Genomic DNA, 11469 nt, shown 5'->3' on the forward strand with positions numbered 1-11469 from the left:
GTTTTCATGACACTCAGGATCAATTGCCCTCGCTAATGCAGTAGTAACTCCTTTGTTGGAATGACCAGAATATATGTAACTCAGGTTTGGTAAGAGCAAAACAACACAAAACAAACAAAAAGAACCACGTTCTGTTTCCCTAGTAGAAGTGTCCCTCTCTCTTCTCCATTACAATGGAAATAGGATCTCTAGTCCAGCAGAACCAAGAGTTGTGAGAACAAGAAGCACTAAAGAGGGTCACTGAAGGTGGGAGTTGATTGGGAGGTGGTCCTATTTCCATACCCTGTTCCCAGTTTCGTGCATTTTGTCTACTGGGGGGCACAATACCATCCTGAAGCCTGGCCCTCCCAGCCTCAGGGTGCCTTCCCTAAGCTGGTGCATGAGCTGAGACATTAAGTGTTCATTCATGTTCTTTCAGGCCAGTGGCTGGTGGATTATGCTCTGTGTGGGAGGATCAGTAGAGCCCATGGTCACATGCCAATTGTCACTCTTCCTTGTTATAAATGAGCCTGTTGATGTAGAGAGGTGAGACCCTTGGTGATTATAATGATCAAGCCAACACTTTGAGCCCTTAGTTGATGCTGCTATGTGTGGCACCATGGAACACAAGGAAAATATATTCCCAAAATATGGATTTCCACCACCTCTGGGGACAGAATGTAATCCACTTGTCAACAAGTGTTTTGTTGGTGTCCCGGAGTGGGGGCTCCGTACAGAATGCTTGGTTTTATCTACTGCTGATGGCTGGATCTTTGCAAACAGAATTAGCCAAATCCCACTTGGTGAAACCAAATCTATGCTTGTGAGCTCATAGAGGACCTTTGGTTCTCTTATCTTGGCTGATGTATTCATGGGTCTATTGTCCACTGAAGTGGACAAGGACAAAGGCTGGCCAATATCCTCTGGTTGGATTCTTGGTCCACATGGCCATTCACTGCTCCCTCTGCAGTGAGTGCTCCCTGGTGGGTGTTGATAGGAGACACAATGGTCTAAACTGTCTGTGCCTACACTCCTTGCTCCTTCAGCGCTGCACCGTCATCCCTAAATGTGCCTCGTGGTTCTCCCACCCCACCAATTTAGAGCTCTTGCCGATCCTGGGCACTTTCGAAAGCCTCACTCTTCATAACCTGTTATCACACCCTTTGGCTTCTCTTCTTGCTATCTGGATGAACTTTAATCGCCTTTTAAGGAGGTACCAACTTTTCCATTGAATTTTGTTCCCTTTTCACCCTTCCATTGTAAACTTTGAATCATTTTCCCTCAGGTTTGGTACTTGCTCTTCCAAGCCAATTTTTTTTGGAATGTCAAAATATATTTTCTTTCACGACTGAATTCAAGGATCATAGCTTTCAAGATTTTGTGCATACTGCATCTTTGTGAAAGTCTGCAAAAGAGCTCAAAGGCAAGACTTTCATTGTGTTCTCCCTTTGTTCTTTGGTGCTTTCTCCTTCAGATATGCGTCCTCAAGTTTTTGCATTAGTTATGACAGAAGTAAATACGTCTCACTGAGAAACAAAACACATTAGATATATTTGGAAGCATTATCCATCGGCACATAGTCTTCCAATGGTGGAATTAAGCAGCCCTCCAGAGGCTCTTTCCTTTCGCTCACAAGCACCCTGGGAACTCTTCTAACAAGAGATGTAGCCGGGTCCCTCGGTGAGGTTGAGGTGCAGGGTGCAGGTGCTGGGAAGGCACTGTGTACTCGCTGCACAGAAGAAAACGGTTGAGTCTTGGAGCTGGGAATCCCTGACGTGCAGAGAAAAGTGCTGATTTTCCTTGCTGAGCATGGCCGTGACTCTCCCGCTGGTCTTTTCTCTCACGTTGGACAGCATTTGTATCAGGGAGATGAGCCCCCCCTCAGGACCCTGCCTAAACCACTGGAAGAAGTCTGAAGTACCGTCTGTGTAGCTGCAGTTCAGGGTGAAGCCCTCGCCTTCCTTGACTTTCAGGAACGCGGGGCTCTGGGTCACTGGTGGTTGTCCGTTAGACCCTGTTCAGCAGGAACAGAAGATTTTCACAGTAAGAAACTGGACTGACTGTTGTGCATGGTTGTTTTGGGAATGTTCCTTATTTGTTGTATGTTCCCACATTGTCCTGGGGTCCCTCTAGACTTCGTTGCCAGTGCCTCCTCTTTCCCTAACACACACATCCTGCCCCCTCCCCTCTGCTCCCCCCACTCACAGGTCAGCGGCACACACAGGAGCACCAGGGAAGCCCTCAGGGGAGTCTCCATGCTTTCTTCTTCCTAGAGCCGCTGAGGGTTCAGTTCGGAGGCCGGGGACTGACTGTGTTCAGTGGGCCTGCTTCACTGTTCTCATTCTTGTGACTCTTTTGGTTAGAAACTTGGGGATCTTCTGCTTTCACATTCGGCCCGCTGAAGCACGCAACTGAGTGCGCTGCCCCCTGCTGCTGGCCTCCACCTGGCTCTGGCTTCCAGCAGCTCCTCTGTCGAAGGAAGCACCGCCCCCACGTGGTCTGATGCTTTCTATCAAAACGCCTCTCCTCGTTTCCCCATATAAAGTAGCTCATTATGTGAAGTTGCAGGAGAGAAGGCACAGAGAGGTGAAAAGCGAACAGAAAGGAGAGAAAACAAATGTAATGTTTACTCTGTGTCTGGAACAGCGGCAGCTCCCCTTTGCTCCCTCACCTCTAATGGAAACTCACGCAGGTTCTTTGCCTGTAGGACAGACACACTATGCTACTCTCTCAGGGGCATGAATAGGTTGAGAGAAGCCCTGGTTCTTTCCCTCCACCCATTCTTTTTCTTACCATAGCTTTATGTTATCTTTAAACCCGAATAGCTTTAAATTCTCTAAAAAAACACAAAAGTGGGATATAAAATATCCTCCCTTTTAATGTGTTTTCAGGTGTCAGGAAGCAGCCTGCTATCTGGCTAACTCTGAAAGTGCTAGTGCTTTTGAAAACATCTGAGGGTTTCTTGCATGTCGATCTGGCGCCAGTGCACACCTGGCAGCTTCCTGCATTTTCCAGACTAGTTATGCAAAGCCAGAAAAGGTTAGGGATTCAATAGGAGCAGAGGTTAAGGAAGACATTGCTCTTCTCTTCTTTTTAAAATTTATGTATATTTATTACAGAGAGAGAGAGAAAGGCCACCATCTGCAGTGCCTGCAGTCCACATGGGAGCTGGTTTGAGTCCTGCTGCTCCACTTCCTTTCCAGTTCCATGCTAGTGGCCTGGGAGAAGAAGTGGAGGAGGGTCCAAGTGCTTGGTCCCTGCCACCTATTTGGGAGACTTGGAGGAAGTTCCTGGCTGCTGGGTTAGGCCTGGACCAGCCCTGGCCATTGAGGCCATTTGGGGAGTGAACCAGCAGATGTGAGATCTCTCTCCCTCTCTCTCTGTTTCTCTTTCTTTCTCCCTGTAACTGTGCCTTTCAAATGAATAAATAAATCTTAGAGAGAGATAGGGAGAACTGTCATCTTCTGATTCATGCCCCCACCGAATGCCTAGCTGAGCCTGGGCTCGGGCAAAACCAGGAGCCAGAAACTCCTCCAGGTCTCCTATGTGGGTGGCGGGAACCCAGGTACACAAGCTATCACCACTGACTCCCAGGGCCCACACTAGCAGGAAACTGGAATCAGGAAGTGGAGCTGGGAGCTGAAGCCAGGCACTCTGATGTGGGACAAGACAATCAGCATGTTAATTTCTCTGCTACAATGACTGTACCCCGTCTTCCATTCTTTGTACCCAGTTCTCACGCTGCTGACTTTTGGTGCCTACCACTTAACCACATTTTCTCAGTGACAATCCCTGGATAAAATCTGGAGCTGGAAAACCTATTTCCATCCTTCCTTTCCTTTGTTTCTTATGGTGGTAGTGAGGTAAGGGGCCATGATGAGTGAAGATTTTCCGTGACGTCAATGGCAGACATTGATTTTCTATTCTTCTTTGTGAAATCACACAACACAGGGAGACTCTGCTTTTCTGAACATTTTCCCTGAGACCTATGTTGTTATACCTAGGACTGGAGTTAGCTTTCTCCTGGAACTGTGGGATTTTTCTGGCTAGGATGGTATCCATTCCCCTGTTCTATGGTTTCTGTTTGAGAGAATACAACAGACACACAGGTGGTGAATCTGACTGTTTGCAAACTGTTACACTTTCCTGGGACCCTTCCGGTCATGCTCTTTCCTTATCAGGGCATCTTCAAATCACATCATCTGTTACCACAGACGCACTAGCAAAACTTCTGTCTTCTTAAGATTTTCCCGTCAATGTGGATACTTCTCTGGAGTGCTCTCTAAGAAGGGAAATTTAATCTGAGAGATACCAAATTGTCTCAGCTGCTTGGAAGACATAACATTCGTATGAGCATTTTCGTGGGAATTGTCTTCTGTCAAGAACAACAATTCCAGCGTCCCAGGTGAGTACTAGAAGGGACGTATCTAACTGAGTATAATTAATGATTTTCCAGAGCAGTGATGGAAAGGGGTTGTGGCAAGTAACAAATGTTGAGGTCTACTACCTGAAGTTCATTCAACTGAACCCTGTGAGGATGCTTAATAAAACGTACAAAATAGAGTATGCTAATTACACAGTTGTGGAAACAGGAACAGCACATGTGTGTAAAATGAACTGCCTCTAGGGGGCAGTGCGTGATAGGCATCAACATTTATTACTGAAGAAGCAAAGTTGAGCAAAGTATTGGCAGCTAAGTCAATAATTTACCAGCCAGCAAAAAAAACAAGGAGAAAAATCAAGTCACCTTTTCTATTGATGCAGAAAATGCATTTGACAAAATATAACACATATTCATGTTAAAAACACTTAAAAAGGAATTAATAATTAATCCCTTCACATAATAACGCATATGAGGATTTTCATTTGCAAACCTAGCACCTATTAATGGAGAGATTTCCACTAAAGTGAGAAAAAGGAAAAAAAAATCACTGCCTTTTCACTGGGAGATACAAGCTAAGGCACTCAGCCCAGAAAAAAAAAAAATTAGAAGCAGGATTGCAGAGAACTATCTTCTGCATGTTTTCAGGTAAAATAATATTTTAGAAAATCTTAACAAGAATAACCACTACCAAAAGACTGGCTTAACACCAACAGTATTTCTAACAAGGCTTTTTGCATCATTCACGTGTCAAAATGTAAAGTTGGAGGCGAGTGTTTGGTTCCGTGCTCAAGACGCCCATCTCCCGTTTCCGAGTGCCTGGGTTCTATTCCTTGCTTTGCTTCCAACCCGGCTTCTTGCTGTGGTGCCTCCTGAGAAGCATTAAGCGATAACTTAAGTACTTGGGTCCCTGACACCCACATGGGAGACCTGGAAGGAGTTTCTGGCTTCTAGGTTCAGCCTGGCTCAGTCTCAGCTGTTGTAGACACTTAGGGAGTGAACCAGGGGGTGGAAGATCTCTATCTTTATCTCTCCTCCCTTTCTCTGTTGCTCTGCCTTTTGAACAAAAAATAAAGTAAGTTTGGGACTGGCGCTGTGGCATAGCAGATGAAGCCACTGCCTGCAGCTCGGCATCCCATATGGGCACTGATTCCAGACCTGGCTGTTCTGCTTCTGATCCAGCTCTCTGCTATGGCCTGGGAAAGCGGTGGAAGATGGCCCAAGCTGAACCCACCGGGGAGACACAGAACAAGCTCCTGGCTCCTGGCTTTGGGCTGGCCCAGCTCTGGCCTTGCAGCCATTTGGAGAGTGAAAAAGAGGATGGAGGACTTCTCTTTCTGCCTTTCTTTCTGTCTGTTACTCTACCTCTCAAGTAAATAAATAAATCTTTTTAAAAAAAGTTTTAAAATAATGAAAAATTAAAAGTTGAAATAAAAGAGCATAAAAGTGAAAAAAAGCAAAGAAAATTAAGACGAAGCAGACAGGTCAGTTAAATGGAAAAGTGAATCGAAGTTAGGCCTAACCATAAATGGCAGCTTAGTATATGATAAAGACAGCATGTAAAATCGGTGGGGAAGCTGACTTTTCAGTAAGCATATTGCAGTAAGTTTGATCTCTTGTGGAGACGGGGTTGCTGGTGACAGATGTGGTTGTGAGCATGTCCCATTTTAGACCAACAGTCTTCACACTGAGGTTCCGATGCACTTGGGACTTGGGGGTAGAAGGAGACTTTCCTAAAACTGATCTACTCTGGAACATGCTTGAGATCCAGATGTCATCCTGCTTCCTCTTTCTCATTTCTTTTCCCCATCATCCTCCTCCCCCAAAGAAGCAGTGTATATTACAACCATCCTGAGAGGTGCCTTGCTCCAGGGTGTGAAAAAATCTCCGAGGTACCAAACAGAGAGACATTTTATTATCTGCTGGCATCTGAAGGGGAGTTGTTAACAGCTCAACAAGAAATATAGCAAGATAGGGATGTATTTCAGCTGCACAACAACCTCAAGGCGAGGTTCTGCACCTTGCCCATCTATCTGAGAATTAAAATTACGAAATGAGTTGTCACTGGAACCCAGCATATAGCATCCTTATTTGAATTTAGAAATAAGGCAGAGTTTTTATGACAGAAAGTGAATTTTATGAGGCCAGTTTGTCTTACAATGTGGAGTGTGGAAAAAGAAAAGAGTTAAAGAATATTCCAAGATGTTTGGCTCTAGTAACTAGATGACTTATACTGCCATTCAATTCAGATGGGCACGTGTGGAGCAAGGTCCCGTAGGAGGAGATTAAACACAATGCTTTGCCTCTATTAACTTTTAGACAACAACTCGACATTTAGTGTAGATGTTATAAAGGTCACTGTATGTGCCAGTTTGGTTTTATTTTCATCAATAGACAGATGGTAATTAAAGCTGTATTCCTGGATGACATCACCTTGCAGGAGTGGAGAGCCTTTTTTCTGCCAAGGGCCATTTGGATACTTACAATAGCAGGCCATATAAAATTATTAACTTAAAGATTAGCCTGCTGCAGATTGACTGAGTGTTGAGTCTTGCCTGGGATGTCCTTGGCAGGGACAGACAAATGATTCCGTCAGTCTTGTATGAACGGTGGGCTGGATGCTTCCCACCCCTGATAGAGGGCGATTGCAGATCGAATACATTTTTGAGGACTGAGCTACAAAACAACAAATATTTAGAAATTAGCAAGTGGAAGATGAGCTAGAAAAGGAGGCTGAGAAGGTGTGACAAACCAGGAGTGTGGAGTCCTAGAATCCATGAATAGTGGTGTTTCAAGGACAGACTAGCCACAATGTCAAGTTCTTTTCAGAAATCCACTAAGAGAAGGAGTGGTAACAGATCTTTGGATTTGCAGCTGTGAAAGTCATTGTTTACTTTAACAAGAGTGATTTTACTGAAACGGTAGGGAGGTAGATATGATGGGCATGGGTTCAGTTAGAGGGGAGCTTAAGAATAGAGAAAATTGGGGTCAGCGCTGTGGCGTAGCAGGTAAAGCTGCCACCTGCAGTGCTGGTGTCCCATGTGAGCACTGGTTCGAGTCCCAGGTGCTCCACTTCTGATCTAGCTCTCTGCTATGGCCTGGGAGAGCAGTGGAGGATGGCCCCAAGTCCTTGGGCCCCTGCACCCACGTGGGAGACCATGAAGAAACTCCTGGTTCCTGGCTTCAGATCGGCGCAGCTCTGGCTGTTGCGGCTACCTGGGGAGTGGGCCAGTGGATGGAAGATCTCTCCCTCTCTCCCTCTCTCCCTCTCCATCTCTCTCTATGTAACTCTGACTTTCAGGTAAATAAATAAATCTTTAAAAAAAAATAATAGAGAAAAGTAGTTTAGCAAACTTTTGAAAGAGTTGTTATTCAGAGACAAGGAACAAAAAGACTGTTCTTACCAACTGAACCCTTAATTCCAGTTCTAGAATGATAGAAGATAGGAGATATTTTCATAAAAATTTATCTTGAAAGATTTTTAAAAATTATATTGATTTGAAAAGGAGGAGGAAAGGGGAGGAGGAGGGGGAGAAGGACAAGGAGGAAGAAGAGGAGGAGATGACCCCAAATGAGTCTATAGCATTACTCAACATTCTTTATTTAAAAAAAATAAGATTTGGGGCTGGCTCTGTGGTGTAGCTGGTAAAGCCGCCGCCTTCAGTGCCGGCACCCATATGGGATGCCAGTTCGAGATCCGGCTGCTCCACTTCCGATCCAGCTCCCTGCTGTGTCCTGGGAAATCAGTAGAAAATGGCCCAAGTACTTGGGCCCCTGCACCTGCGTGGGAAACCTGGAAGAAACCCCTGGCTCCTGGCTTCAGATAGGTGCAGCTCCGGCCATTGCGGCCATATGGGGAACGAACCAGTGGATGGAAGACCTCGCTCTCTCTCTGCCTCTCCTCTCTCTGTGTAACTCTGACTTTCAAATAATTAAATAAATCTTTAAAAATAAGAAGATTTAGTTATTTATCTGAAAGGCACAGAGAGAGAGAGAGAGAGAGAGACAGAGACAGAGACAATAGAATCTTACATTCACAGATTCATTCCCTGAACAGCTGCAACAACCAGAGCTGGGCGAGGCCATGCCAGGAGCCGGGTTGAGAAGCAGAGCTGCCGGGGTCTCCCTGGTGCTCCAGTGTGGGATGCTGGCGTCGCAAGCAGCTGCCTGACCTGCTGCAGCAGAATGCCAGCCCCTACCTAACTTTCTTCAAGAAAATATCTCCTTGTCAGAAACAATGGTCACTTTTCCAGAATGACCCACCCTGGACAGATATTTGATGAAAATAAAAAGTGGAAACTTGAACCAGAATTTCCCACATCTGCCTTCATTTTTCATTGAATAATATCACAGATTGCCTTTATTTCAATAAAATTGGTTTCTCTTCCTCATGGTTCTCACTTTCCAGTTCTGCAGAATTCTTTTCTCTTTCTGAATGATGAGGAAATAAGATGAAATCACCAAAAGACAGAATAACCATTTTAGTTTTACTATAGTGTTGATGTCTACTTTTTATGTGTGTGCTTGTTTTTCAAAACCTGCACCAATTAATAGCAAAATGGAGCTACAAGATCCTTAAAAGTTTAGCACATTTCTTCCTGGAGAACCATTCTGTTTTATGTACCCCAACCCATGCTTTTCTAAGAGTAAGCCAAATTAGACATTAGACGGGTTTGTGATGTAAAAGGAAGACACAGGGGGGTTAATTAGGAATGAGCTCTAATGTCTAAGGATTGTCTGTCTATTTTATCCAAATGGCAGCTCCGTACCCTGAAGAGTGATGAAGAATATGGGAACACATCTCATCTAAGCCTGTACATGTTTTGAAATAAGTAAAATCTCACATCAATTTGGGAATTATTTTCCATAAAGATCATCCAAGAGTTTTTGCAGCTGGACAAGGAAGAAAACAAAGTGTAGGGCAAAGCAGAATGTATCTCTCCTCTGGTCTGTAGGATCTGACTTTCAAGTTGTCCTTTATGACGTTAATGAATGCAGAGACGCTCTTAGCATACCCCCAACCTCAAACAAAATTCATGCTGGAAAGTGATCACAACAAGGCAACAGACTGTTTAGATTTTTCTTTTTTTGCACTATGGGCTATTATTAATTGGTGGTAAAATTGCCTAGGGAAAAAGAAATGCATCTGTCCATTGAATCAATATTATAGAAATCTAGTTTTTCCATATGTTTAGAAATATTATTGTAAAAGTAAGTCTTCACTGTTATTTAGCAATTTATATTTGCATTCATAGCTCTGAAAAAAAGATTTGAAGACGTCCCTTAATGTTCCTTGTGGTAAAATAAGGTTGTCTCATGCTTTCTCTTGGTCTGAAACCTACTCTAAGTAGTGTGCAGTTCTCCTCCACTAACTCTTGCCTTGGGCTAATATTTCCTCTTCTCTTACAGTTTTCCCCAATACAAATTGTCCCTTTGGGTCAGATTTAAAAACTTCATTTCTTAAACATTTCCTGCTTATTATTTCTTGATCTTTGCCTTTAGTAGCTTGTCTGGCCTTTTACCATCTCCCTCATTAAAAATCCTGCATGTGCTTCTAGTATGAATCCAAAATTCAGATCCCATAAAGCTGGAAGTGATTTTTTTTAATTCATGGTAAATTCAGTTCTTTTATGGCTTTTCCCCCATCCAAAACTTGAAGTTTTAGTTTTCCACAATTTCATAGCATTTTGTAATCCTTTCTGCAACATCACTGGAAAATAGAATTCTAGTTTTCTTCAACTGTTTCTTGTAATAAGGAGTGTTTCATTATCTGAAAGCAATTTGTTCCATTTTGAAAAATCTCTATTTGCTAGCTCTTCTTTATAGTGAAATAAAATTTGTTTTCAGATGAATTCTAACCACCGGTTCTAAATTTGCCTTTATTCTTGGGTGTAATCAGTCATTTTTTCTTTAAAACAATTCAGTGTCTTCAAAAAGCTTAAATCTAATGAGATAGATATTCGTATGTCCATTAGATAGTGGACATAAGTGTACCAGCATCATGCCTAAAATATTTTTATGTTGCTTAACTAAGTGTGCACACAGAAGAGGAAACAGAAAAGCCTTGGATCTGAATTATGAGAAGCATCACTTTGTGCTCATTAGGAGAGGAAGTGAGCGGCTCTTCCTGAGGATGCAGTTCAGAATGAATGTGCCAGGGATTCTCGTGGTTAGGGCTGAGGTTGGTGGCTGAGTCTGCGGCCTGCACAGAACTATGTCATGTTCTTTTTCAAGACTGAGGCTCTTCCCATCACGTTCTGTCATATCTCTGAAATAAGGAAGCTAAAAGGGAAAGCTCTCTCCTAGCCTTGGGTCTGGAACATAAAACCAATAATCTACATATCTTCAGTTTAAAACAGAAACCTCACCATCCCGGACACTTGAGGACAGGGGACCCTGCTGTCTTCTGTGGACTTCCTTCCCGTTCACAGAGAGAAACAGACACAGAAGCTCGAGTGTCAGCTCCCTGCTTTTTAAAAGACTCATTTTATTTTCTCAGCTTTCCTGGAAACCCCAGACAAGTCTGCTTGCTCTTGCTTTTTCTGCATCTTCTGGGGAATGCCCTTTAGATGTTTCTCCTCCCCACTCAGAAACATTCTGATTCCTCCAGCGAAATCACAGAATCTTTGGAGGTTGTTCATGCTTCTTCCCATCCTGAGGCAGCAGTGTGTTCACCATGGGTGTAAAGACAGGGGTTATTGGCATTCTGAACAACCAGTCAATCACAGCCGAACTTCAATCTTGTTTCTACTGCCACCTTCCCTACTAGCCAGACAATGTACAGACACACACACAGGTACACATGCCCTTTCAATCATGTGTTAAAAACCAATCTATCCATCACCAGTGCAGAGATAGGAAAGCACTAACTGTGTATTTATTGATTGCTTATATTTCTTCTTTTAAGAGCTTGTCTATTCAGGTCCTTTGCCTATTTCTTAACAAAGTTGGTTGTTTTGTTTTGTTGTTGAGTTTTTAAAATTCTTCTAGGTATTAACCCTTGGTTGAATAAGTAGCTTGAAAGTATCTTCTCCCATTCTGCCAGTTGTCTCATCATTCTGTTGATTTTTTTCCTTTTCTGTGCAGAAGCTTCTGAATTTGTTATCATC

General features: G+C 43.5%; 1 gene segment (V, D, J or C); it reads right to left on the minus strand.

The window, feature by feature from the left end:
* Positions 1-474: 474 nt before the first annotated feature.
* LOC149123033 (T cell receptor alpha variable 21-like) lies at positions 475-2425 on the minus strand. The segment is given in 2 exon segments: positions 475-1993; positions 2185-2425. Coding segments are annotated over 2 exon segments (414 nt in total).
* Positions 2426-11469: the final 9044 nt, after the last annotated feature.

Source organism: Oryctolagus cuniculus, chromosome 12 (assembly GCF_051225735.1).
Source record: "Oryctolagus cuniculus isolate XC-2025 breed Fujian yellow rabbit chromosome 12, ASM5122573v1, whole genome shotgun sequence".
In the NCBI taxonomy this organism is placed as follows: domain Eukaryota; kingdom Metazoa; phylum Chordata; class Mammalia; order Lagomorpha; family Leporidae; genus Oryctolagus; species Oryctolagus cuniculus.